The sequence below is a fragment of the Prionailurus viverrinus genome, chromosome F2, assembly GCF_022837055.1.
Source record: "Prionailurus viverrinus isolate Anna chromosome F2, UM_Priviv_1.0, whole genome shotgun sequence".
Taxonomy (NCBI): Eukaryota; Metazoa; Chordata; class Mammalia; order Carnivora; family Felidae; genus Prionailurus; species Prionailurus viverrinus.
The window spans coordinates 83,646,254-83,670,661 of record NC_062578.1 but is presented as its reverse complement, the minus strand read 5'-3'; the positions used below and the strand labels follow the sequence as shown (position 1 = coordinate 83,670,661).

At 51.5% G+C, this 24,408-nt stretch overlaps 2 protein-coding genes across 12 annotated transcripts; one reads left to right on the top strand and one right to left on the bottom strand.

Annotated features, from left to right (window-relative positions):
* On the top strand, positions 1-16,330 carry ZNF7 (zinc finger protein 7). 11 transcript variants are annotated; one of them, XM_047842160.1, is made up of 6 exons: positions 14-121; positions 303-455; positions 1,804-1,846; positions 2,217-2,343; positions 7,154-7,270; positions 10,711-16,330. In XM_047842160.1, exons 3-6 carry the CDS (start codon positions 1,820-1,822, stop codon positions 12,507-12,509), a joined length of 2,070 nt encoding a protein of 689 aa, XP_047698116.1. In that variant the 5' UTR covers positions 14-121; positions 303-455; positions 1,804-1,819; the 3' UTR covers positions 12,510-16,330. The 11 variants fall into 11 exon arrangements, 10 of the variants coding, with proteins under 10 accessions (XP_047698115.1, XP_047698116.1, XP_047698112.1 ...); XR_007148528.1 differs by lacking the exons at positions 14-121; positions 303-455 and adding an exon at positions 462-844 and having other exon boundaries at positions 10,711-15,728; positions 15,987-16,330; XM_047842159.1 differs by lacking the exon at positions 303-455 and having other exon boundaries at positions 1-121.
* Positions 16,331-21,069: 4,739 nt separating this feature from the next.
* On the bottom strand, positions 21,070-23,294 carry COMMD5 (COMM domain containing 5). The gene is made up of 2 exons (XM_047843004.1): positions 23,225-23,294; positions 21,070-21,992 (listed from the first exon to the last, which is right to left on the bottom strand). The coding sequence occupies exon 2, from the start codon at positions 21,937-21,939 to the stop codon at positions 21,265-21,267; it is 675 nt and encodes a 224-aa protein (XP_047698960.1). The 5' UTR covers positions 21,940-21,992; positions 23,225-23,294; the 3' UTR covers positions 21,070-21,264.
* Between the last annotated feature and the right edge of the window lie 1,114 nt (positions 23,295-24,408).

The following is a 24,408-nucleotide window of genomic DNA, read 5'->3' as shown; positions in this document are numbered from 1 at the left end:
GCCCGTGGTCGGGGCGTCTCCGTTGCCCGGTGCCTGGACCGTGCCCAGCGGGAGCTGCCTTCTGTAGAAAAGCCCGGGCACAGATCTGGTGCGGGGTCCAGCGTCCCCGAGGTGATAAGAGGTAGGCGGGGCCGGGCCCGGGCCACCTCAGGCTCTTCACCCGCTTCGCCAGGACCCCCTCCGCCCTTTGGCCTGCACGTCCGCCACCTTCCGCGGGCCCACCCCTCCCTTGACCCCAGCCCCGCCCCTCCCTTGACCCCAGCCCCGCCCCTCCCTTGACCCCAGCCCCGCCCCTTCCCCAGCGCCGGGGCGGGGCGGCTGGGAACCATCGAGACGGCCGAGCCTCCGAGCCGCCCAGAACGCCCGGAAGTCTGTGAGAAGAAGAGGGAGCGTGAGCCCGAGGCCCGTTTCCGGTTTTGTCCCGCGTTTCGAGGCTCGGGCGGCCCACGGGGAGGGTGAGTGGGCGCGTCCGGCGCGGACTCGGGTTGGGGCACGTTACGTGCTCATCGTCCTCGGACCGAGTGGCAACCGGCCGACCCCCGCGTCCTCCCGCCTCCGGCACTGCGGGCCCGGCGATCCCCTGCCTCCCCGCTGGGAAGCGCGGATGTCGCGAGCGGCTTGGGGAGGCCATGGGCGCCTGGCGTGGGAGGTGGTCGAACTGCGGCCGCCTTGGCCCGCGGAGGCAGGAGGCATTTGGGCGAGTCCTGCAGGCCCGGCGCGGGATCCACCCGCGGCCTCCCACCAGGTGTAGGCCTGCTCGAGAGGGGATCCCTGATTCTCCTTTCTGCATAACTACAGCTTCTCAAGTCGCCTTTTCCCCTCATTTACTGCCCGTGGGACAGTGGTAAAAAAAAGGGCTGTGCCTAGGGTAGGGTGGGGTGTTTCCCTTCTCAGGGCCTGTCCGTTTCTACTGGGAACCTGGGATCCAGCGCTTCCAGATTCACTCTTGGCCCGTCGCAGGTGGGGGCCCACCCGGCAGTGCTCACTACTGCCTGGGTCAGCTTCACTATGCCCACGGCCTGGAGCTTCCGCCCACACGCCACTTTCTGAGCCAGAAGCTCCCATAGGAAGCCCACTTCTCATTCAGACTGCCTAGGGGAATGCCTGGGATTGGGGCCAAGTTTATGTAGATTGCCGGGGCGGGGAGGGGGGAGGATTCTGAGTCCGTTCCTTTCTCTACGGTAATCCACTGTTCTGGCGTCATCCTCCAGTCACACCACCACTTCCCCTTGCTGCTTGTGAACAGCTCCATGGACTCATTCTGCCCATTCTATTTTGCTTCAGTCCCTTTGCACATGCCTTCCCTGCTGCCTTTAGCGCCCTCCCTACCTCCATCCTCTTGGCCTAGTTAGCTCCCTTGGGAAGTGACTCATCATTAAACCAGAGTTTCCTAGTTTAAATGCTTTCAGAGTTTTCTTGCACTGGGGCATGGTCATGGTTGTGATGTTGTGTTTGTATCGTTAACCCTTTAGACTGTGCTTCATGATGGGAAAGTTCTCAAGCGTTGTGCGCTGCTACATCCCCATTGCTTAGTCTAGCACTTACCACGTGTGGCAACCACCCCTTCTGTGTCTGGAGTGATTCCCACACACCACACACTCGGAAAGATGAAGCTTTGGTGGGGAGTGGGGGAAGATACTTAAGTGCTGTGGTTATGTTGGTTCCACCTTATGTCCTTGCTAATGAACATCTGGGGTTAAAGGTAAAGGATTGGAGAACACAGTACCCTCTCAGTTAGCCAGGAAGTCAGGGCTAGGGGTCCTCCAGTACCCTGACCTCTGATCCTTTCATAACTGCCAACAGGTCTCATCCAGGACACATGGATGCCCATCCACCGAGCCTCATGGTAGGAGTGTGACTGCCTCCGTTCCCTCACTTGCTCTGTGAGGGCCCCTACCTTTTCTTCTGAGAACCCACCCTGCCCACTGGGCCTTGGCCTAGACCCTCCATTGGCCCCTTGTGGCCATTCCCAAGCTCAGGCAAGCCCATCCTCTGCCCAGACTGGGGCCCATCTGAGGCTCTTGTGGGGGGAGGTTTGTAGGCCTGGCTCCTTCCCCCTCCTTCATACTGCCATTCTCCTTGATTTTAGAGCCAAAGGGGCTTGGTGACTGTCTTGCCCAGCCCTGTGGTACATGTGGCTGAGACACACCATGAGGTGGAGCCAGGATGGGGCTGGCACCCAGGTTTCCCTGGGGTGCTGGTGTATGTTTTTTCAGGAGGCTGTGACGTTCGGTGATGTGGCCGTGCACTTCTCGAGGGAGGAGTGGCAGTGTCTGGACCCTGGCCAGAGGGCCCTCTACAAGGAAGTAATGCTGGAGAACCACAGCAGTGTGGCTGGACTAGGTGAGGCTGCATCTTGGGACCCCTCCCCCTGCATCATTGGTCAGCACCCACCTAGCCAGGCCCTTGTCAGGGCTGTGGTTATGGGGGCCGTGGGTCTTTGTGGGTCAAGAGCTGACCCTGGGAGGTGTTGTGGTGAGTTTTGTGCGTTGTAAATAACTTTTCCCGTTCTCTTGTGTTTGTTAACTTTAACAAAAAAATTTTTTAATGCTTATTTTTGAGAAAGCGAGAGAATGCAAGCAGGGGAGGGGCAAAGAGAGAGGGAGACAGAATCTGAAGCAGGCTCCAGGCTCTGAGCTGTCAGAACAGAGCCCCACGAACCATGAGATCATGACCTGAGCCAAAGTCAGGTACTTAACTGAATCGGGTGTCCCTGTGTTTGTTAACTTTGTGAGGTCAGATTTTAATGAATCAAATCCATTAGTTTTTGCCTTATGCGCTGTATCTTTGAAATTTTATTTAAAAGTTCTTTCCTCTCCAAGGTCATAGAGACAATTTGTACGTTCGCCTGTGAACTTTATCTTTCTTATTTAGATCTTGGCACCACGTTTGTGTCTGGAGTTAGGTAGGAGTCTTGCTTTATTTTTGTTTATATACTGAGCCATTTCCTGATATCACCGCCTAAGCAGCCCATTGTCTTCCGTTGATTTGTGGAGCCACCTTTTTTCATGTGTGTGACTGTGTTTCTGAGCTGGCCTCGTAGTGTGTCTTAATACCTGGTAAGACAACTTTCCCTTTTTATTCTTTCATAAAACTTTGCTTATCTACTCGTGGGTAATAAGATAATTCTTTCATATAAGTTTATAGTAAGTGAGTTATTCAATACTTGGAACTGGAATTTTTATTGGGAGTGCTTTGAATTTCTAGAACTAACAAGAGAAGAACTGATCTCTTCCTCATTAATTGTTCCCACCCAAGACCATGGAATGTGTCTCCATTTATTCTCTGTAATTTATTAGAATTCTAGAAATTTAGGGGCGCCTGGGTGGCTCGGTTGGTTAAACGTCCGACTTCGGCTCAGGTCATGATCTCATGGTCCGTGAGTTCGAGCCCCGCGTCGGGCTCTGTGCTGACAGCTCAGAGCCTGGAGCCCATTTCAGATTCTGTGTCTCCCTCTCTCTCTGTCCCTCCCCTGTTCATGCTCTGTCTCTCTGTCTCAAAAATAAATAAACGTTAAAAAAAAAAAAAAAGAATTCTAGAAATTTATTAGATTTTCTCCAGAGTGGTCTGGTCCCTTCTAGATGCTTTATTTTTGGTTGCTTTGTGAATGTATCTTTTTTTATGTTGCTATATTTTTAACTGAGTATAGCTGCTCTACAGAAATGCTTGTATTTGGTAACTTTGTTGAACTTCCTGCTGCTCTGGTGCTGTATTCTAGGAGGAGTCACCTGCAGCTGAACCAGTGGTGGTTTCCCCCTTGGTGCCCCCAGTGTCCTGGCCTTTAGCTGTGCCCAGAGCCACAGTGGTGTGTCAGACAGGACTTATGTGGATATGCCTGTTTTGTTCCTTATTTAATTTTTTTTTATTTGAGAGCGAACGTGTGCAAGTCGGGAAGAGGGGTAGAGTGAGAGAGAGAGAGAGAGAGGGAGAGAACTTTAGGCAGGCTCCATACTCAACAAGGAGCCCTACTTGGGGCTCGAGCCCACAGCCCTGGGATCATGACCTGAGCCAAAATCAAGAGTTGGTCTCTCAACCAGATGAACCACCCAGGCGCCCTTTGTTCCTCGAGTTAAAGGGAATACTTCAGGGCACCTGGGGGGCTCAGTCGGTTGAACGTGCAACTTCAGCTCAGGTCATGATCTCAACGGTTCGTGGGTTTGAGCCCCATGTCAGACTTTGTGCTTTGGATTCTTGGTCTCTCTCTCTGCCCCTCCCCCACTTGTGTTCTCTCTCAAAAATAAATAAACATAGAAAAAAATCTAAAAGGAAGATTTCTAGGGGCACCTGGCTTCGTCTGTGGAGCGTGCACCTCCTCCATCTTGGGACTGTGAGTTCCAGCCCACCTTGGGTGTGGAGATTACTGAAAAAATAAATTAAAAAAATAACTAAATAAAAAGACCCCCCCCTTTTTTTTTTTAAAAAGGAATACATTTAATTAACATCAGAAGTTGACTAATCATAATCGTAAACAAATTCTTTTTCTGCATCAATTGAAGTGTTTGTATGATTTTTTTCACCTTATTAGTCTTGTAAATCTTATTAACGTGTTTTGTATTTCTGGAGTAAACTCTACTTAAATTATATTTTACATATAAATTTCAGTACTATTTTGGATTCAGCTAGGCAGTATTATGTTTCAGATTTTTGCTTCCCCGTTCATGAGCAAAATTGACTTTTAATATGTTTCTTTGTATTGTTTTTTGTTGTTTTGGGTTTTTTTAATGTTTATTTTTTGAGAGAGAGAGAGACAGAGCATGAGTGGGTGAGGGAAAGAGAGAGAGAGAGACACAGAATCTGAAGCAGGCTTCAAGCTGTCAGCACAGAGCCCAATGTAGGGCTTGAACCCACAGACTGTGAGATCATGATCTGACCTGAGGTTGGATGTTTAACTGACTCAGCCACCCAGGCACCCCTGTTTTTTGTTTTTTGTTTTTTGTTTGTTTGTTTTTGTGTTTTAATTTAAAAAAGGTTTAAAAAAAATTTTTTTTTGAGGAAGAGAGAAAGAGTATGAGCGGGAGAGAGGCAGAGAGAGAGGAAGACACAGAATCCGAAGCAGGCTCCAGGCTCTGAGCTGTCAACACAGAGCCCGACGCAGGGCTTGAACTCATGAACTGTGAGATGATGACCTGAGCTGAAGTCATTTGCTTAACTGAGCCATCCAGGTGCCCCTATATGTTTTCTTTTTGTGAATTGTTTTTCTATTTTTTTGGCAAATGGCCCTTGGCATATGAGTTTCATAAGATGAACTGGGCACATTTTGCTGTCTTTAATTTCTGGAAGAATTTATGTAGGTGGAATTACAGTGTTTGGTAAAACTCACCGGTAAAACTGTCTGGGCCTTGGGCCCTTGGGAAAGGAAGGTCTTGCGCTAGTGTTTTTTGCTTTTAGTTTTGTTTTTGTTTGTTTATTTTTTTAATGTTTATTGATTTTTGAGAGACAGGGAAGGGGCAGAGAAAGAGGGAGACACAGAATGTGAAGAAGGCTCCAAGCTCTGAGCTGTCAGCGCAGAGCCCGACGCGGGGCTCAAACTCACAAACCGTGAGATCATGACCTGAGCCATCGTCAGATGCCCAACCGACTCAGCCACCCAGGCGCCCCTGGTTTTGTTTTTTAGTGAATAATATCTGTCAAGTTTGCAGGTTTCCTTTTGTGCTGATTTTGTCATTTTTAGTTTTCCTGTAAAGTGATGTGTTCGTTTAGATTTCCAAGTTTTTTAGCATCTGTTTGTTCATGATACTCTTTTATTTTTAGTCTGCATTGTGTGTGTAGTTGTTTTCCTTATTTATTTTATTTTTTCACTGTGTTGACCTCAATCAGTTTTGCCACAAGAGCTGTCGTATTCATTTTTTCAGAGAACCAGGTTTTGGTTTGGCTGATCTTTCTCTGGGGGATAGTGTTGTTGCCTTTGTTCTCTATTTCATTGAATCCCACCCCACCTTTATTATTTTCTTCCTTTTTATTTATTTGAGTTTGCTGTGCTGTTTTGTTCCCAACTTCTTGAGTTTAACATTTATCTCATTTGCGTTTTACTATGCTCATTTCTATAATAAATGTATTTAAAAATGTAAAATTTTATTTGCAAACACTGCTTCAGCTTCATCCCATGAGTTTTGTAGTAAATAGAGCTGCTACTTAGTAATTCATTATTTAGTTTTCAAGTAGTTGTTTGTTTTTAGTTTTTTAATGTTATTTTTGAGAGTGTGTGTGTGGTGTGTGTGTGTGGTGGGGGGGGGGGAGGGGCAGAGAGAGAGAGAGAGAGAGAGAGAGAGAGAAAGAAACCCAGAATCCGAAGCAGGGTCCAGGCTCCGAGCTGTCAGCTCAGAGCCCGATGTGGGGCTCGAACCCATGAACCGCGAGATGATGACCTGAGCCGAAAGGAGATGCTTAACCGACTGAGCCATCCAGGCGCCCCAAGTACCTAATAGCTTTGAGCTCCGTGTTGTCATAACCTTCACATCCAATTATATTTTGGGTTGGGGCACAGTGTTGTATTGTCCTGTGGACATGACTCCCTTCACAGTTGGCCTAGAGTTGTTTTCTTTGTACATTCCACATGTTCTTCGAGAGAGCACGTTTCCTGCTGAGCATGGAGTCCTATGTGCACCTGAGGCCTTTATCCTGCAGGGTCTCTCTGCTTGCCCTTCCCCACCCCCACAGCCGGAAACCTGGGGGAGGGAAACCCTGACCACAGGGCTTAGCGCCCTCCGAATTAAAATCCATTCATTTGTTGGCTTACTTTTGTTGTTTCTGTCTTGCTTCTTGGCCACTCCTATCTCCTGGAATGTTCCTGCCCTCTGAACTGAGGGACAGGCCATCTCTGCTGAGGGAGGTGCTGGCAGTGCCTGGCTGCTGTCTCCTAAAGCTAGACCTGGCCTGTTCCTTGCAGATTCTTTGGTGATAGATCCCCTGAGGATCCTGGCCCTGGTGTGGATGGGGATGGGCTGGGAGTCCAGGTATCTCTCATTGTCCAACTTGAGGAGCTGGACAGAGAGGACCACTGTGTCCAGACCCTTTCCCCCTGATGTTCCCTTTGGAAGCTCTGCTTGTGCTCCAACAGCCCCCTGCCTCTTAATTCCTGGAAACCAAGAGCATTGGGCCCTGGGATGTACCCTCAGCCATGCTGACATGGTCCCCTTCTCTGCCATCCCCACAGCAGGATTCCTGGTCTTCAAGCCTGAGCTGATCTCCCGGTTGGAGCAGGGACAGGAGCCATGGGTCCTTGACCTGAAGGGAGTCGAGGGGAGAGAGGTGGCAAGGACCTCCCTTACAGGTGAGGCTTAGGCCTGTGGCAAAGAGGTTTCCAGGTAAAGGAGTGAGGAGATGTTCGGGGAACCCATGCCCAGCAAGGGTTGAGGGTGGGAAGCTGAAGGCAGACCCCAGGGACCAGCCAAGAGGGCATGCCGGGCTGCCTGGGGGCACCACGGGGCCACAGGTGGGCCCGTTGACAGAACTATCGCCTGGTCGTGGGGTTGTATTGGGAGAGACTGAACTACAGAAAAGCAGGGACATGAGACTCTTACGTGTTATAGCAAAAACAGAGTTTGCTTTTCAGGCATAGGTTCAATTTCCAATTTTACTGATGTTCTTGTTAAGCAAAGTGCAAAGGAACTTTCAAGGGAAGCACTAAGCTTGGCTCTGAGCAGCCTCTCAGGCAAACATCAGTCATCCCTGAGACAGTTGCCGCCCACCTGCCAGCAGCTCCTCCAGAACTGCTTGGGCTCCTGGGTGACCCCAGCCTCTCACATCAGGCTTCAGGGCTGTGTTGGGTCCTAGGGCTGCTGTACCAAAGCACCACAAACTTGAGGCTTAAAACCACAGAGGTTAATTGTCTCACAATTCTGGAAGCCACACGGCCAAAATCGAGGCATCAGCAGGTTCGTGTCCTGAGGTATGAGTGTATGGGCAGGAGTGTTGGGAACATTGACCCCAGCCCCCAGCCTCCTTGGCCTTGCCTTCCTGCTTAGACCCCTTTTTGATCCTTCCTGGGAAGGAGGTAAAGCTGTAGGCTAGACCAGTTAAAACCCAGCTCCTACTAAGTATTCCCAAGGTGGAGGAGAGATTTCAAAGAGGGTACCATGGCGGAAAAGCTAGCTGGGGCTGGCAGAATTGGGTAGTTCCATGGGTTTGTACGCAGCAAATGGTCTTTATGGTGATGAGGCAGCAGCAAAGAAAACCTCCCCACAATAAATGTAGACTTGTCACAAGCCTGAGACATAGGACAAGAGTACGGACTCACAGATGAAAACCTGTGGAGCGTGTCAGAAAAATGTAAGTACCCAGAGATGTTATCTGTGCCTGGCTAGTGCAGCAGGTAACTGAGGAATGGCCCAGAGCGGCAGCAGGTTGCAGAGCCACACCCCTAACCCACCACCACAGCTACCTTTGTCCCCAGCACAAGAGACCTTAGTGCCTGTCAGCCTGCAGGGACAACATCTGTTGTCTGAGGGAAAACCACTTCCAGAAGGAGGCTCTGTTTTTTAACATGTGCTTGTATCCTCTCATAGGTTGTTCAGAGCTTACAGAGAAGGGCTTTCGAGTTCTAGGGAAGGATGAGAACTCTAGGCTTCAATTATGAGTCCCCGAGGGGCCCCGTGGGCAGCGTCATGCATAGACACACACAGCGAAGCACTAGTTAAAACAGTGAGGATAGATTTTTCTTAATCCATAGTAATAAATTGCAATGGAGAAAGTCCAGTGTGAGTGAACTCGGCTTCCATTTGTTCAGACATGATCAGAGCAGGCAGGGGGTGAGTGGGGTTCAGCTAGAGCCAGGAAGTGATGGATTACAAGAGCGGAAGGGAGTGGACCCTCTGACACCTACCTGGGCTTGCTGACCTCTGCTTGTGGCATTTGGGTCTTGCCCTCCCACAGAAGTTGGGAGACAACCTGTCCCTCAGGTGTGGCTGGAATAAACAGATCGTTCTGACAGCCTTGAGTTTTCTCAGGCACACACCTTAAGGAGGGCTAGGCTCATCCTAGGGAGGAAACCTTTAGCTGTAAGTAGCGACATTAGTCTTTTGTCCTTACGGGCCAAGGATGAGGCCTGGTCAAGAAAGGCTCAGAGGAGCCTGGCTGAGCTGGTCAAGAGAGGGTCTTTGTCAGAGAAGGTGTCACTAGTAAGTAGGGTCACGTAAAAATGGGCCGTGCTGGGTACGAGTGTGACGTGGGCCCAAAGAAGAGAGGGACCGTGTGGCTACCTGAGCCTGAGGGGAAGCCTGGTGCGTAAGGAGGCTTCTCATAGACTTGGTTGCAGAAAGCCAGATGGAGGCAGACTCCGGAGAGGAGTTGGGTGGGTTTGTGGCTGCTGAGCCACGTGGATTATCTTTCTCCTTCCTGTGCAGCGGGAGGTTCTAGGCTCACAGCTATGGACGTTTCCACTGTGCTCTTCCTTGGCGTCCATGGGGGCCTTTGTTTTCCAGCAGGAGGGAGAGGAGAGCAGTGCGTGTCCACTTTCTCATCTCCAGAGTGGAGGGAGGCCTGGGCAGAGGACTGAGTGAGCCAGCACCATATGGCCACTCCTGCCCTGTCGAAAGGTTGTGTGATTGTGCCCCAGAGGCTAGGTAGGAGATGCCCTGTGTCATAAGGGCACAGAGAGGTTGAAGGGGCATGTGTTGGGGGAACAGAATTGGGTTCATTCCTGATTCTGTAATTAGCTGTGTGACTGGGGAACCACAAGCTCCTCTGACTCACTACTGACCTCATTGGATTGTCACAAAGACTAATTGAGGAACGGCCAGGGACTAAGTGTTCCTTATGCCCAGAAGATGCTCAGTATGTGATGGCCTCTTCCTCACCCTAGGACTGACTGAGAACTTCAGATCACCGAGCTGGAGAGGGGACTGACATTAAGAGCCACCAGGAACCCTGGAACTGGGCCCCTGGAGGATATTTCTGTGGGGTAGAAATGGACTGGTTATAACAGCGGTTATCGCACTGGTTACGAAGTTGGTTGTGATGTTAGTTATGACCCTGGGTGTGATCACAGACACCAAGGAGTTTAGCAAGGGTACTCTCTGGGACTGCCGAGTAGGAGAGGGGCTGACACTTATTTGGAGAGTCCAGAAGGAAGGCAGATGTCAGGAAGGCCTCGTGGGGGCCAGTCAGGGGTGAGTGGACTGACCAGAACCCCAAGGGAATGAGAAGGCAGTATAGGCCACCGGGTGTGGCCTCCTGGAAGCTGTGGGGCTGACGTACATGGCCAGGTGTGTATCAGAGAAGGTGGCTCAGCAGCAGCTGGAGGAAGCCAGATTCGGGTCTGGGGTCCTCCTCAGTACCACCCCCCTTCAGGCTCACCCAGGGCGTGCCCCACGGCAGCTGTCCAGCCTCATCTTCCTCGGAACCTGTCCGTTAACTCCCCTCACCACGCCTCTGGATCCAGGAGCCTCTGGCACCTCAAGCCCAACCTGCCTCTTGCCACACTTGCCAGGCTCTCCAGCCCAGAGCTTCCTTATGGATTTTCACTCATACCGGTTCCCCACGGGACGAGCCTCTGCTGATGTGTCCCCCCCCACAGGAACACACGGTAGTTGAACGCATGAAGTAAAAGTGTCAACGAAGCTAAATCTTGAGAACTGTCCAAGGCCCGACTTCTGGTAGTGTTTTTCCATGTGGGTGTATCCTTGCCTGATGCAGCCTCCGCCACTGCCCCTGGTCTTTGTCCTTTCTCTGAGCACAGGGGATAAGAACCATTTTATTTCCTGTTTATTTCAGATTCTGCAGTTGGGATGGCAAGTGAGCAGGCCTGTGAGGACGTGGATGCTCTAAAATCGGAACCCCGTGTGGCCATGGTCAGAAGCTCCCCACAAGGTTTTCCTCAGAGTTCTGGCTTTAGAGACACCTCTGATTCTGAGGTCTGGTCAGAGAGTAAGCCAAGCTCCCTCCTCCAGAAAAACTGCTTGAACACTGGCACTGTGGCTCCCAGGAAGACCTTCGCCAAGGAGGGTGCCCAGGGACGTGGCGAGCCGGAGGGCATTGGCGTACTGGGTTGTCACCCTGACAAAAGTAAGGGAGGTGCCGCAGAAGGGACATCCCGAAGATGTGATATGTGTGGCAGGAGTTTCAGGTCGACTCCGGACATTGCTCTGCATCAGGAAATTAATACACCGAAGAAACCTAACAGATGTCCAGAGTGTAAAAAAAAATTACCTGATTGCTTGCAGGGGAAACCTCGAAGTAACTGCCATGGAGAGAAGCCGTATGAATGTGAGGAATGTGGGAAAGTCTTCAGGTTGTGCTCGCAGCTTAATCAGCATCAGAGAATCCACACTGGAGAGAAGCCATTCAAATGCATCGAGTGTGGAAAAGCTTTTCGTCTGAGCTCCAAACTTATTCAGCATCAAAGAATTCATACTGGAGAGAAGCCTTACAGGTGTGAGGAGTGTGGAAAGGCCTTTGGTCAGAGCTCCAGCCTCATCCACCACCAGAGGGTCCACACGGGAGAGAGGCCCTATGGCTGTCGGGAGTGTGGGAAGGCCTTCAGCCAACAGTCTCAGCTGGTCAGACACCAGAGGACCCACACTGGAGAGAGGCCCTACCAGTGCCAGGAGTGTGGGAAGGCCTTTAGCCAGAGCTCAACCCTGGCTCAACACCAGCGGATGCATGCCGGGGAGAAGCCTCAACTTCCAAGAAGCCCAGGTAGTCCCAGCCACGTTGCCCATCAGAGAATCCACGCTACAGAGAAACCGTTCAAGTGTGATGAGTGTGGGAAGGCCTTCAGGTGGGTGTCTCGCCTTAGTCAGCATCAGCTGACCCACACTGGAGAGAAACCTTACAAATGCAACAAGTGTGCAAAAGCCTTTGGTTGTAGCTCACGGCTTATTCGCCACCAGCGAACTCACACTGGAGAAAAACCATTCAAGTGTGATGAGTGTGGGAAAGGCTTTGTCCAGGGCTCACACCTAATTCAGCACCAGAGAATTCACACCGGAGAGAAACCCTACGAGTGTAGTGACTGTGGAAAAGCCTTCAGCCAGAGTTCAAGTCTCATTTACCATCAGAGAATCCATAAGGGAGAGAAGCCCTACGAGTGTGTCGAATGTGGAAAGGCTTTCAGTATGAGCACACAGCTCACAATACATCAAAGGGTCCACACTGGGGAGAGACCCTATAAGTGTACCGAATGTGGGAAGGCCTTCAGTCAAAACTCAACCCTTTTCCAACACCAGATAATTCATGCAGGAGTGAAGCCGTATGGATGTAGTGAGTGTGGGAAAGCCTTCAGCCGGAGTTCCTATCTTATTGAGCACCAGAGGATCCACACTCGTGCCCAGTGGTATCATGAATATGGGAATACCCTGGAAGCTTCTACCCATGTGAGCCGTAGAAAAGTCAGCACTGTAAAGAAACTGCATAAATGTAACGAATGTGAGAAAATATTCAGGTGGCGCTCACATCTAATCATTCATCAGAGAATTCACACTGGAGAGAAACCTTACAAATGTAACGAATGTGGCAAAGCTTTTAATCGGAGCTCACGGCTTACTCAGCATCAGAAAATTCACATGGGATAGACCACCTGTCTTTATAAATGTGTATAAATGTGAATAAACCTGCAGCCTTAACCTTAACGTATTTTATATGGGATCATTTATACTGACAAGAATTTAGAATGTGGGGATAGATTCAGAATTGCTCCCTTAAGAAAGAAAATGTCCGAATTCGTACAAAGTGGATATATCTTTGCTGCAACGTGTGACCTCATCCCGCGCAGCAAAGCCTGTGTCCCTCAAGCCAGGGCGCACAGGTGTAGACTTTCGAGTTCACAGAAGAAAGACGCCACATCCCGCGGATGAGGAAGTGTCATGGGGAAAGGCCCATGAGCCCTGCCACACAAGTAGCTGAGAAGTTGCCCAAAGCGTCTTCCCTTAGCAGTTCCTTAGTCAGTTCCTCAGACTGGCTTCAGCAGTAAGGATGTGTTAGCTTGTGCTAGTGGAAGCCCAGAGGAAGCTGCCTTCTTCACCTGACTCCTTTTCCTCCAACTCCATCCCCATCAGAGCAACCCGGGGCTACAGCCAGAGGGCCTGGCACCAGCCTCTTCAGACAGGAGCTTGGATCAGTGCAGGCACTCCAGGAGTAGCACCTGCACCCAGGGACCTGCTCTGTGACTCTGGATGCCACTGTTCTCCATGAAATCCAGAGTCTGTCTGCTTATCTGAGCATCGTTACAGGGTGACCATAAGAACTGAATGTGGGAGAGCTCCCTGCTCCCACACTGAGACCCCGAGCCAGCATCTCTAGCGGAACCCAGGGCAGACCTGGCCTCAGCACTGCAGAAACCGCTCGTGTGAGCCCAGCGGAGCTACCCGGAGGCCAGGCTGCTTGCCAGACTCCCCAGAACTGCTCCTGCCACACAAACTGCCAGAACCAGGAGGGTCTGCGAGCTGCATGTGAGCCCATTGCCTTTTCCCGGATGCTGGTGGAGGTGGAGACAGACTGCTGACCCGCAGAATGAGGCTAACAGTGTTGATGGTGGCCCCGTCCTCAGGGTCCTGGCCCTGCCAACTGTGAAAAAGTTCCAGGGGACCAGAAGTCTTAGACTGGCTACTACCCACGACCACTCACTCGAGACCTGCCGATCTTTGGTGTCATTGACAGTTATCGGAGGGGTGAAATTTGGGCCAGGGACCCCTCCCCCTTGTCCCAATGGAGAGGCCCATTTCTCCCACATACAGAAAGGTAACCCAGAGGGACACAGGTCAGTCACTTCAGGATTTATTGCAACACTTGATTTGGGTCACCATCACCTGGTATGGTTAAGCCTGTGGGTAGGTCCTTGAGACACAGCCTCAATGGCCATGTGTGGTATGGCCCACCAGCAGGTTCTGGATTTGTATTAGGTGAAAATCAGGCTGGCTGATCCCTCTGTTTGCATTGGGAATTCCCCAACTTTCTGGCATTAGGAACAGCAGAGTTCAGGATGGTCAAGTCTGTGTGTTTGTGTTTCTAATACATGGACAGGGATCTCGGTCCCACAGCAGGTCAGCCCAGTTGCCACCCACTGCTGCTCAGCCAGGCACAACGCGTGATATGTTCTTAGGCCACAGTGCTAGTCCTAGGAGTGAAGATTGTCCCCCTGGCCTGTACCGCCCCCTTGGAAGTGGTGTTCCCAGCCCAGGTGTCAGGACGCCATGAAATCATTGTGCCCATTTCAGTGGCTGTAACCGCCTCTCCACCTGTACCTACTGCACCCAGAAGTGTGTCCAAGAGGGTCATTGTCAGAGGACCAGGGACTTTTCGTGGGCTCACGTGCCTTAGGAAGGCAGTTTGGTCACTGAATGTGCCATTCCCAGAAAGGAAACCTGTCTCTGCCACTTCTGGGTAATGATGGGACAGAGGGGTGGAAAGATACATGAACTCTTCCAGATTCCAGCCTGAGCATGGTGCTTTCTGTCTTCTAACAGCAACCACAGGCCAGCTGAAAAGGGCCAGAGGATTCAACCTAAATCTTCTTTACCTGGATTCTCTCTTTGGATTGATACGGTTCTAGATCAGGAGCTGACAGATTATAGCGTATGGGCAAAATGCAGTTTGCTGTCTGTTTATGCAGCCTGTGAAAATATGTACGAGGCCATTAGACTGGGCGACTCTCATGCCTTGGGAACTACACAAGCAGATCAAAAGCTAAGCCAGAGTCCGTTCCTGTAAATGCACTCCTATCTGAGAAAATGAAATTTAAGAACACCTAATCACAGTCAACTAGAATTCCCCAAATAAGGCACCTGCTTAAGCCATAACCAGTCACACAGTTTCCCAGTTTTGCTCCTGCGTCTATAAACACCTCTCCCTTTTCTCCTGCCAGCACAGCACTCCTGATGTTTCAGTGTGGTCCTGCCTGGCTCCAGGCAGTGTTTGTTCAAACATCAACTCTTCAAAAATTTAATGTACCTCAGTTTACCTCTTAAAAGGCCTAAAAGCTAAGAAGCGTTTTTACATTTTTAAATGGGAAAAATGACTATTTTATGACGTTTGAAAAGTATGTTGAAATCACATTTCAGTGTGACCAAATAAAGTTTATTGGAACAGAGCTGGCCCTTCTGTGTGCAGGCTGGCTCTGCCCACTCTTGTATTCAAGGGCCAAGTTCACACTTGCTGGTCTTGCCTTGTTAACTTGGGTAAAATCTTCATGCCCTCCAACCTTTGAGGAATTACTTTTCCTCTCAACTCTTAGTGCGGTTTGTTCATATAAATGTCCCAATACAACCAGGAATTCGATAGAAACCACTCTAGAGTTTACATTCCAGTCTAGAGCCTCCCCTGCACGAGTGTAGGGTGAGGAGTCCTTAGCTGCATCCACGTGAGACATGGGACACTGGCCTGCCCGGCAAGACTTTGTGAAATCAAGCTGCCTCAGCACCTAAAATGCCTGGAGCCCTTGAAGAGCGTCTGTGCGTGTCCTGTGAGCTGGTGGCCCTTTGGCAGAGGGGGTGGAGGAGGGCCACCTGTGGGATAGTGCAAGGTTTTGGGCATTCTGTTCTACTTTAAAAGGTATTTTCCAACATGGGCTTCAGTAGATGTAACAGTGAACGTTTTTAAGACTACCCAGAACTCTATTTCAGAGTAGATATTAAAATACCTTGGATTTTTTTTTTTTTTTTTTGAAGCAATAAGCCCATAATTTTGACTTGAAACTACTTTTTGCTCAATCAGGCTAAGCTTTGATTCATGACATTGGATTGGAACCACCAAGCTTCCTGGAAGCTTCACAAAGGTGTGGGGGGTGCAGAGCCCAGGTGAGTTTACGCAGTGTGCGTGGCGTGCACTCAGAACCTAGGAAATTTTTGTCGCACGAATGAATGCTGCATTTGGGGAGCTTTGAGGTTGGGATGTTAGACACTGTCAGAAGAGGAAATGCACGAGCATCAAGAGTTTCCACAGAGGGACACCTGGCTGGCTCAGTCAGTGGAGCATGCAGCTCTTGATGTCGGGGTCGTGATTCAAGCCCCATGCATGTTGAGTGTAGAGATTATTTTTGAAAACTCTTTTCACAGAGATCTAAATAAGATCAAGAAAATGGAAAAGGGAAATTTTTCCAAGTACAAGTGTCCATTCTCTGTACAAGACCTTGTGCAGGCTGGAGACAAAGGTGGACCTCAAGGCCTGTGAGTGGTAAGGACTGACTACAGATGAGGGTAGACAGTTGCTCTGTAGCCTAGGGGAGTCCTTTGGGCACACAGGATCCACCCACCCCAGCCTGGCTGGGTTGAGGGCCGTATGGCAGAGCCACCTGCCACCTAGTTTTGCATGTCCCCAGAGACTAACAATGGTTTTTAAATGCTTGAAAACAAGATGATTTTGTGACCTATGAAATTAAAATTTCAGTGCCAGTAAGAAAGTAATTGTGCCCGTTCATTTACGTAGCGTCTGGCTGCTTGCAAGCAACATTGGCAGAGCCGACAACCCTTGTGACCTGGAAAGCTGAAATACTCCCTTGCAGCCGTCCCCTGCTGCAGCAGCTCTGCGGAGCAGCAGTGGGAAACGGAGGGAAGGCCACCTTGCAGGTGCTGTGGGGGGGACAGCGTGGTTAGGGCTGCCTTGTCCAGCCCACCATGGATGGAGAACAATGCTCTGACCCCACTGTTACTGACTGAAAGACCAAAAGCATAGACTGTCTCTTCTGGTAAACGGCTGGTGAGTGGGCAGAACATTACACCCCCACGTGTCTGGAGCCCAGCAGGAGCAGATTGCATGTGACCAGAGTCTGCTGACTCTCAGAGTGGACACACCAATGCACCAAACTGCCAAGCAATCCCGGTCGGTCTGATGCACAAGGATGGGGTAGGGGGTGGTCCCTGCAACCCACAGGCAGAGCAAGGGTGTGCAGATCTGGGCACTTGCCCACTATCTGACTCCTGTAACTCTGAGCCTCCATCGGCCTATCTGTGAGCGGAAGTGTCCTCTACCTGCAAGAACTGCTGAGAGGCTTGATGTGGGCTCCAAGTGAGAGCTCTGTCCTCCCTGCGAGGGCCTCTTGGGAAGGAGCTGTGCGTGTTTCTCATAGATGCCGACAGTAGGGTGGCCTGGGAAGTGCTCCTCCTCTCTGCTCAGGTGTATTATTGAGGACCATGGGGGCCCAGCCACGTGGCCCTTTGGTGGCACTACAGCGTGGAGCTTCCTGCTGGGGCATAAAAGCCTGGCTCAGATCCTAGGGCTCCATTCCTGGTTGCACCTACCAAATTCCAAGAATCCTGCACAGCAGAAGCCCCTGAATCTCCATGGCTTTCAGCCCTAAATGTGTGTCCTCCTTCTGGGGCCAGTAGCCACTCAAGGCACGTGAGCCAGCAGGGAGAGCCTCTTGAAGCCCCCCCGGCTGAACCTCCTTGCCCCTCCCAGTCACTTGCCCAGTCAGTAGACCAGGGACACTGTCACAGGGGAGCCCCATCCAGGTGGGGAGGGAAGGTGGACAGCACCCCCACCAGCTGTTTGACATCGGGCAACTCTCTAACCTCTATGCGTTCTCACCTGTGAAGCGGGGGAACTTCACACTTGTGAGTTAAAGTTGTACCTAGACTGCTCAGCACCTGTTGGTTACACCTGTAATTTCTTTGTGCATCACCAGGGACTGGCCCGTGAAGGTTGAGGAGGCTGTGCTTTGGCAGTAATATCAAGGGCTTTAAAATGTTCTGCCTCATCTGTTCCCACTTCTAAACAGTTTCAGTATAAAATGGTTTTACCACTAATGTCACTGTGGTTTTTAAAAAAAAATTTTCTGAATGTTTATTTTTGTAGGGGAGAGAGAGCGTGAGCAGGGGAGGGGCAGAGAGAGAGGGAGACACAGAATCCGAAGCAGGCTGCAGGCTCCGAGCTGTCAGCACAGGGCCCTGTGCAGGGCTTGAACTCACGGACTGCAAGATCATGACATGACCGGAGCTGAAGTCGAACGCTTAACTGACTGAGCCACCCAGGCACCCCCACTGTGATTTTTAAAAGAAAAAAAGAATACAAAAGCTGCTGTGGTCTGTGTCCTCCCACCCCCACCCCCCTGGCCAAAATCTATATATTGAAACCCTAATGCCCAATGTGATGCTATGAGGGTTTGGGGCATATGGGAGGTGATTGGGATGGGTTCAGAGCCTCATGAATGGGATTAGTGCCCTTACAGAGAGACCCAAGAGAGCTCCCTCACCCCTTTAACCTTGTGAGGACACAGGGAGAAGTCTGCAGCCCTGAAGAAGGCCCTAACCCAGCCATATCGGCATCCTGATCCCAGCCTCCCAGCCTCCAGAGCTATGGGCGATCAATGTTTCAGCCACCCAGCCTGTGGTGTGTGTTTGTCTAGGTAAAATTCAGCACATCCACCGAGGGGAATGGCAGGTTTTGCAGCCATTAGCCACGACTGTCATACTCAGGAGGGGTTAAGTGAACAGAGCTAACACAGACACACAGCATAAGTATGAAGTCTGATGAACACAGTTTCCATGGCTGTCTATGGGCAAAGGGACTTTTAAATTTTTTTTTATTTTTATTTTTGAGTTTCTCCAAATGTCTCATGAGTACATATTGCCTGAACATGTCTGATGGTCATGAAAGAAACACCTAGCATAGAAAGCCTCCACTGGTTGGGCACACCTGGCACTTAGCACATGCTTCTAGGGTGGGCCAGGTGGCAGTTTGGATGGCCCAGTCCAGCTCGCATCCTTGGGGAAGCAGGGCCCGAAGATGGCAGCGGATGCTGGATGAGACACACAGGGTGCATCCCTGTTTAGCCAGGTCTGGGCCTTGCCTGGAGGGCTCGGCCTCTGAAACCCTAACTCTTGAGTGTGTAGCACCGCCCCACCTTGTTGTCAGCTTCCTGTGCAGCCGCCTCCTCTCTCTGCCCTCGGTGCACACCTAACTTGCCATGACCCTGTCTCAGGGAGAAGACTCAACGGAGATGGCGGGAGTGTTCTGTAAATGGCAGTGAGCAAGCACTGCTGATCTTGATGGAGCCTGACACAGAGCAGGGGGGCAGGAAGGGGGTGCTGGGTAAGGGCAGGGGTTCCAACACAGATGCATCAGGGTGACTGATGGGCACCCCAAGATCATTAGCTGTTTTCAGAGGAAGTTTTTCCATGAGACTTGTGACCCGGTCGCCCAGCAGAAAGCAGACCGTGGAGGCAGGGACACTGCAGGGGCAACACGGCCCTACAGCAAATGTCTATGCAAAGAGCAGGACCCCAAGTTCCCCTACCCGGCAGGGAGGGGTTATGCTGGAAGGTGCAAAGTGGCCATGGGCCCTGAACATTCCCACAGAGTCACCCAGGAAAGAGCCCGCTCCCCTCTACCCTGCACACTCTCACTGCCAACGACTGAATCGTGTCCCCCGGCCAAAGTTCGTGTGGAAGCCTTGACCCCCAGTATGACTGTTGATGGAGATGGTGCCTTTAGGGAGGGGGTTAAGGGTAAATGGAGTCCTAAGGGTGGGGCCCTGACACATCAGGACTGGTGTCCTCAGTAAGAGAAGAGAGCTCTCTTCTCTCATGCACGCACGCTTCCTGAGGAAAGGCTGTCTGCAGACTAGGGACAAGCCTCTCACACTGTGATCTCTGACTTCCAGCCTCTGGAACTGTGAGGAAATACAGTTATGCTGTTCAAGCCATTTCATCTATGATATTTTGTTATGACAACCTGAGCTGCCCAAGACACCCACCTAGAGGATCCCAGGAGAGGCCCCCGTTTCCCTCTCCAGATACCAACTCAGCCCTGGCAACAGCCTCTCCACCAGGCTCCCCGCCCCTGCCCTTGTGCTGTGCTCTCAACACAGCATCCAGTGAGATTATTTATTTAATGTTATGTATGTATGTGTGTGTGTGTATGTATGATTTAAAGTGCTCCCCTGTGATTTTTAAAAAAAATTTTTTTTGGGGCGCCTGGGTGGCGCAGTCAGTTAAGCGTCCGACTTCAGCCAGGTCACGATCTCACGGTCCGTGAGTTCGAGCCCCGCGTCAGGCTCTGGGCTGACGGCTCAGAGCCTGGAGCCTGTTTCCGATTCTGTGTCTCCCTCTCTCTCTGCCCCTCCCCGTTCATGCTCTGTCTCTCTCTGTCCCAAAAATAAATAAAAAACGTTGAAAAAAAAAATTTTTTTTTTAACGTTTATTTATTTTTGAGACAGAGAGAGACAGCATGAACGGAGGAGGGTCAGAGAGAGGGAGACACAGAATCCGAAACAGGCTCCAGGCCCTGAGCGGTCAGCACAGAGCCCGACACGGGGCTCGACCTCACGGACCGCGAGATCATGACCTGAGCCGAAGTCGGCCGCTTAACCGACTGAGCCACCCAGGCACCCCCTGTGAGATTCTTTTACAACAACTGTCAAGGGCGCCTGGGTGGCTCAGCCGGTTAAGCGTCAATTTCTGATTTCCACTCAGGTCATGACCTCACATGGAGCCTGCTTGAGATTCTGTCTCCTTGTGTCCTCCCCTGCGTGCGTGTGTGCTCTCTCTCAAAAAAACTGGGAAAGAAAAGTTATTAAAGCAATTGTCAGATCCCACCCACTCTGCTCAGAACTGAGGCCCCGGGGGCCTCCACAGCCCCTCACCCAGCCGCAGCTCCACGGTCATGCACTGCCAGCTGCCCCTCCCCAGAGCCCCCATTCCTCAGACTGCTCTGTTCCCCTACCTCCTTCAGATCTTTGCTCTTAGACCATGTCCTCAAGAAGGCCCACACCATGACCCAATCTAAGATGACAGCCCAGCTCTTCCATAACCCTGCCTCCCTTCACAGGGACCCTGCTCTAGTTCTGCATCTCTCACCCTTCTCTGACAAGATACTGGTCATTTTTTACTACCCATTTTACAATGTCACCCCCTCAGCACTAGAATGTTGGCTCCACGAGGTCAAAGATTTAAGGCAGGAGAATGAATTGTCGCCCCCTAAGACATAAGGTTCATAAAAGCAAATGAGCGGAGAGCTCAAATGCTACATCAAGCCAGGCCGAGTGGCCACAGTGTCCGCACAAAGGCCTTGGCCTGGACCCCAGATGATAACCGGACCACATGTGGCCACACCAGAGCAGCAGGTGCCCTCACCCAGCAACACGAGCAACAGCCAGGGGAGGGGTGGCAGTTTGGTGCCCACCCAGGGGAACGTGTTTGGTTTTGTTTTTTTATAGTTGCTTTATTTCCAGTACAAAGAGAAGAAAAAGTTGTCTTTCTTAATTAAACAGAGAATGACATCATTACGTTCAAACATCTCATTGAAAAATGCTTCCTGGAAGGACAGGCTTCACTTTGGAGATGCCTATCGGGGCCAGCCACCCCCAAGTGACTGGAATGGGACTGCAAGCACAGGTCAGTCCTGCAGTTTGAGCTCACACCTCTTCTCCAGGTCCGCCATCTCCTTCAGGACTAGGGCCACGCCGTACCTCAGCTCCTGGAACTTGGCTGTGGGGACCTCGAAGCGGTATGCTGACCCATCTGAAAGCTTCAGCTGCATTAGGACACTCGGCTGCAGGGAGCGGGCCAGGGCACTGGTGGAGATTGCCACATCCACCCTCCACCACAAGCTGGCAACATGGGGCAGCCAGGTCCCCTGCCGCCTGGCCACAGAGTTGAGGAGAAGCCGCTGGCTCCCAAACACCACGCTGGACAAGTCCGTGACCAGGTCCTGGGGGATGCAGAGCTCCCGGAGCTGGTCTTTGAAGGCGTCGGGCTTCAGGCTGGCTGGGGGCAGCCGGAGGGCCTGCTGGAGCAGTGTGTTGGTGCCGGCTAGGAGGGCGCCCAGCCTTTCCTCCGGCAGGTCTGCGCCAGCCCTGAGGCGCTGCACAGCCTCCCGACAGTCCTCTCCCTGCAGACTGCTGACCACCAGCTTCAACAACTTTCTGAATGTGCCCCTGTCCAGGTCCCCCAGGAGCCGGGGCATTGCTGCCACTTCTGGGGGGAGCTGGGCCCCCAGGAAACTCACCCGGCTGCTGTGACTGTCACCAGGGTAATGCAGGTATGGAGATGCAGTCCCCACGGCAGACATCGCTGTTTCCTCCCTCGTGATCAGGCAGCCCAGAGGAAAGGTCCCAGCTGCAACTGCCAAGGGCGGAGGGGGAAGAGAAGCCCAGTAACTCCTCTGTTCTTTGAAGGGCCAGCAAATGAGGACTGACATGGTCTCTGCCTTGGAGAGGCCGACGGCATGAACCACTGATGACAGCCCATGTTACGGGAGGTTCCCTGAGAGCAGGTGGCACAGGGGTCCACTCGAATCCCGCGAAGAGGAGAGCCAGGAGTGGGCAGGGAAGGGAGACGGAGTGGGGAGGAGAAGAGAACCAGAAAACAAGAGAGCTCACATAAGATCTCCAAATCCATAATGGAGAAAAGAATGAAGGAGAAGAAAAGTCCAGAGAACACAGGGACACACAGCCATGGCTGCTGCCACTGCCCACGGTAAGATGATTCAACTTTGAATTCTCACAACAGCTCTGCCAGAGCCAGTTCCTATCCTCACCTTGTCTATAAGGAAACCGGGGCTCAAACACAACTGCCAGGGCCTAGAACCAGGCCCGTCTATCAAAACTTCTCACTGTTTCCACAGCACAGGGGAAACCAGACACAGTCACTCAGGCAGGAGGGGCTGAGGTACCTGGAGAAAGGTCTGTGTCATTACCTGAAGGGACAGGATAATGTCATGACACATCGCAGGTGACCGAGCCACACACCTGCTAATACAGGACGAGGGAGCACCGCCCACCTCAGCAGCTCCAAGTGCTTGAACAGAGCTCAGCCGGGCACAGATCCTGCCCCCAAGGCTCCCACCAGGCCCAGGGCGAGATGCGGCACCGCGGAGCGCTGGGGAAGCCCCGGGGGGCACGGAAAGCCCTCTACGGGGTTCATCGTGCCCATTCTCCTCGGAAGGCCGGGCCTCCCCTCACCCTGCCTGTCAGAGATCATCCACTGACAAACAAGGGGTCGTCCCCCACTGCCTGGCCACTATCAGGAACTGCCTTCCACTCGCCCCGGCCGCCGCGCTGCGCAGGCCCTGCTCCCCGGAGGCTGGCGTGCTGCCCCACGCTGACCCTCTCGGCCCACCGGCCCGGGGCAGGAGCTGACGGAGACGGCCCGATTGGAGTCGTGCCCCCTGCTCGCCGGGGCGGCCCTGGCCGCCCAAGAGTCATGCGCTGTCCGGCCCCGCCCCAAACGGCACCACATCTGCCTCTAGAGCTCCCCGGATGTGGCGGCCAAGGGGCCGCGTCGCGGTCCGCGGTCCCCTCCCGGAAAGAGCGATCCCATTCCCCGCACCCCAAAACCCCGAGACTTCCCCGCACCTGAACGCGCAATCCGGCACACGGCGGCCTGGCGGAGGGCGGGACCCCTGCCACGCCGGAAGCAGGGCCAGGTCCTCGGAAGCGATCCAGAGACACTTCCGGGCAGCTCTAGGACCTCGGGAGGACCCGGCCCTCTGTGATCCGGGCATCTGGGCTGACGCTGAGGGCGTCGTAGCCGCTAATCTTTTAGCAAATTTTCAGTATACGATACAATATTGTTGATTACAGACACTACACTATATAGCAGATCTCTAGAAATTATTTGCCTTGCAAAACTGCAAGTTTGTACCCTTTGACCATCACCTCCCCCATTTCTCCCTTTCCCCAGCCCCTGGCCACCGTCGTTCTAATCTCTGTTTCTAGGAGTTTGACTGTTTTAGATTCCAAATATAAGGGAAATGATACAGAATTTGTCTCTCTGTGTCTGATTTATTTCACTTAGCATAATGCCCTCTAGGTTCATCCTCGTTGTCACAAATGGCAAGATTTCCTTCTTTTTTGAAGCTGAATAAAATTCCGTCGTGTGTGTGTGTGTGTGTGTGTGTGTGCATACACAAATATATATAACACATATAGTTTGCATATATATAAATGTGATATATATGTCATATTTTCTTTATCCACTTGGTTGATAGTTTGTTTCTATATCTTGTCTATTGTGAACAATGCCCCAGTGGACATGGGAGTGCTGATATTTCTTAGAGATCCTGCTTCCAATTCTTTTGGATAAATACCCAGAAGTGGGATTTTTAACTTTTTGAGGAATCTTCATACTGTTTTCCATAACGGCTGTAGCAATTTACTTTCCCACCAACAGTGCACAAGAGTTCCCTTTTCTCCACACCCTTGTCAACACTTGTTAGGTTTTTGTTTTGTTTTGTTTTGTTTTGTTTTGTTTTGTAATAGCCACCCTAACAAGTCTGAGGTTTTGATTTACATTTCCCTGGTGATTAGTGATATTGAACACTTTTTCATGTGCCTGTTAGCCATATGTATAAGTCTTCTTTGGAGAAATGTCTTTTCAGGCCTGTAGCCCATTAAAATTTTTTTTTTTTTAAGTTTATTTACTTTTGACAGAGACAGAGTGCAAGCATGAGCTGGGGAGGGGCAGAGAGAGAGGGAGACACAGAATCCAAAGCAGGTTCCAGGCTCTGAGCTGTCAACACAGAGCCTGACGCAGGGCT

Bases quoted from the DNA above. Each gene is read 5' to 3' on its own strand.
- ZNF7 (XM_047842150.1), top strand. From the start codon at position 630: ATGGGCGCCTGGCGTGGGAGGTGGTCGAACTGCGGCCGCCTTGGCCCG. The intron at 1,847-2,216 runs GTAGGAGTGTGA...ATGTTTTTTCAG, and splicing joins CCCATCCACCGAGCCTCATG to GAGGCTGTGACGTTCGGTGA. The intron at 2,344-7,153 runs GTGAGGCTGCAT...CCATCCCCACAG, and splicing joins CAGCAGTGTGGCTGGACTAG to CAGGATTCCTGGTCTTCAAG.
- COMMD5 (XM_047843004.1), bottom strand. From the start codon at position 21,939: ATGTCTGCCGTGGGGACTGCATCTCCATACCTGCATTACCCTGGTGAC.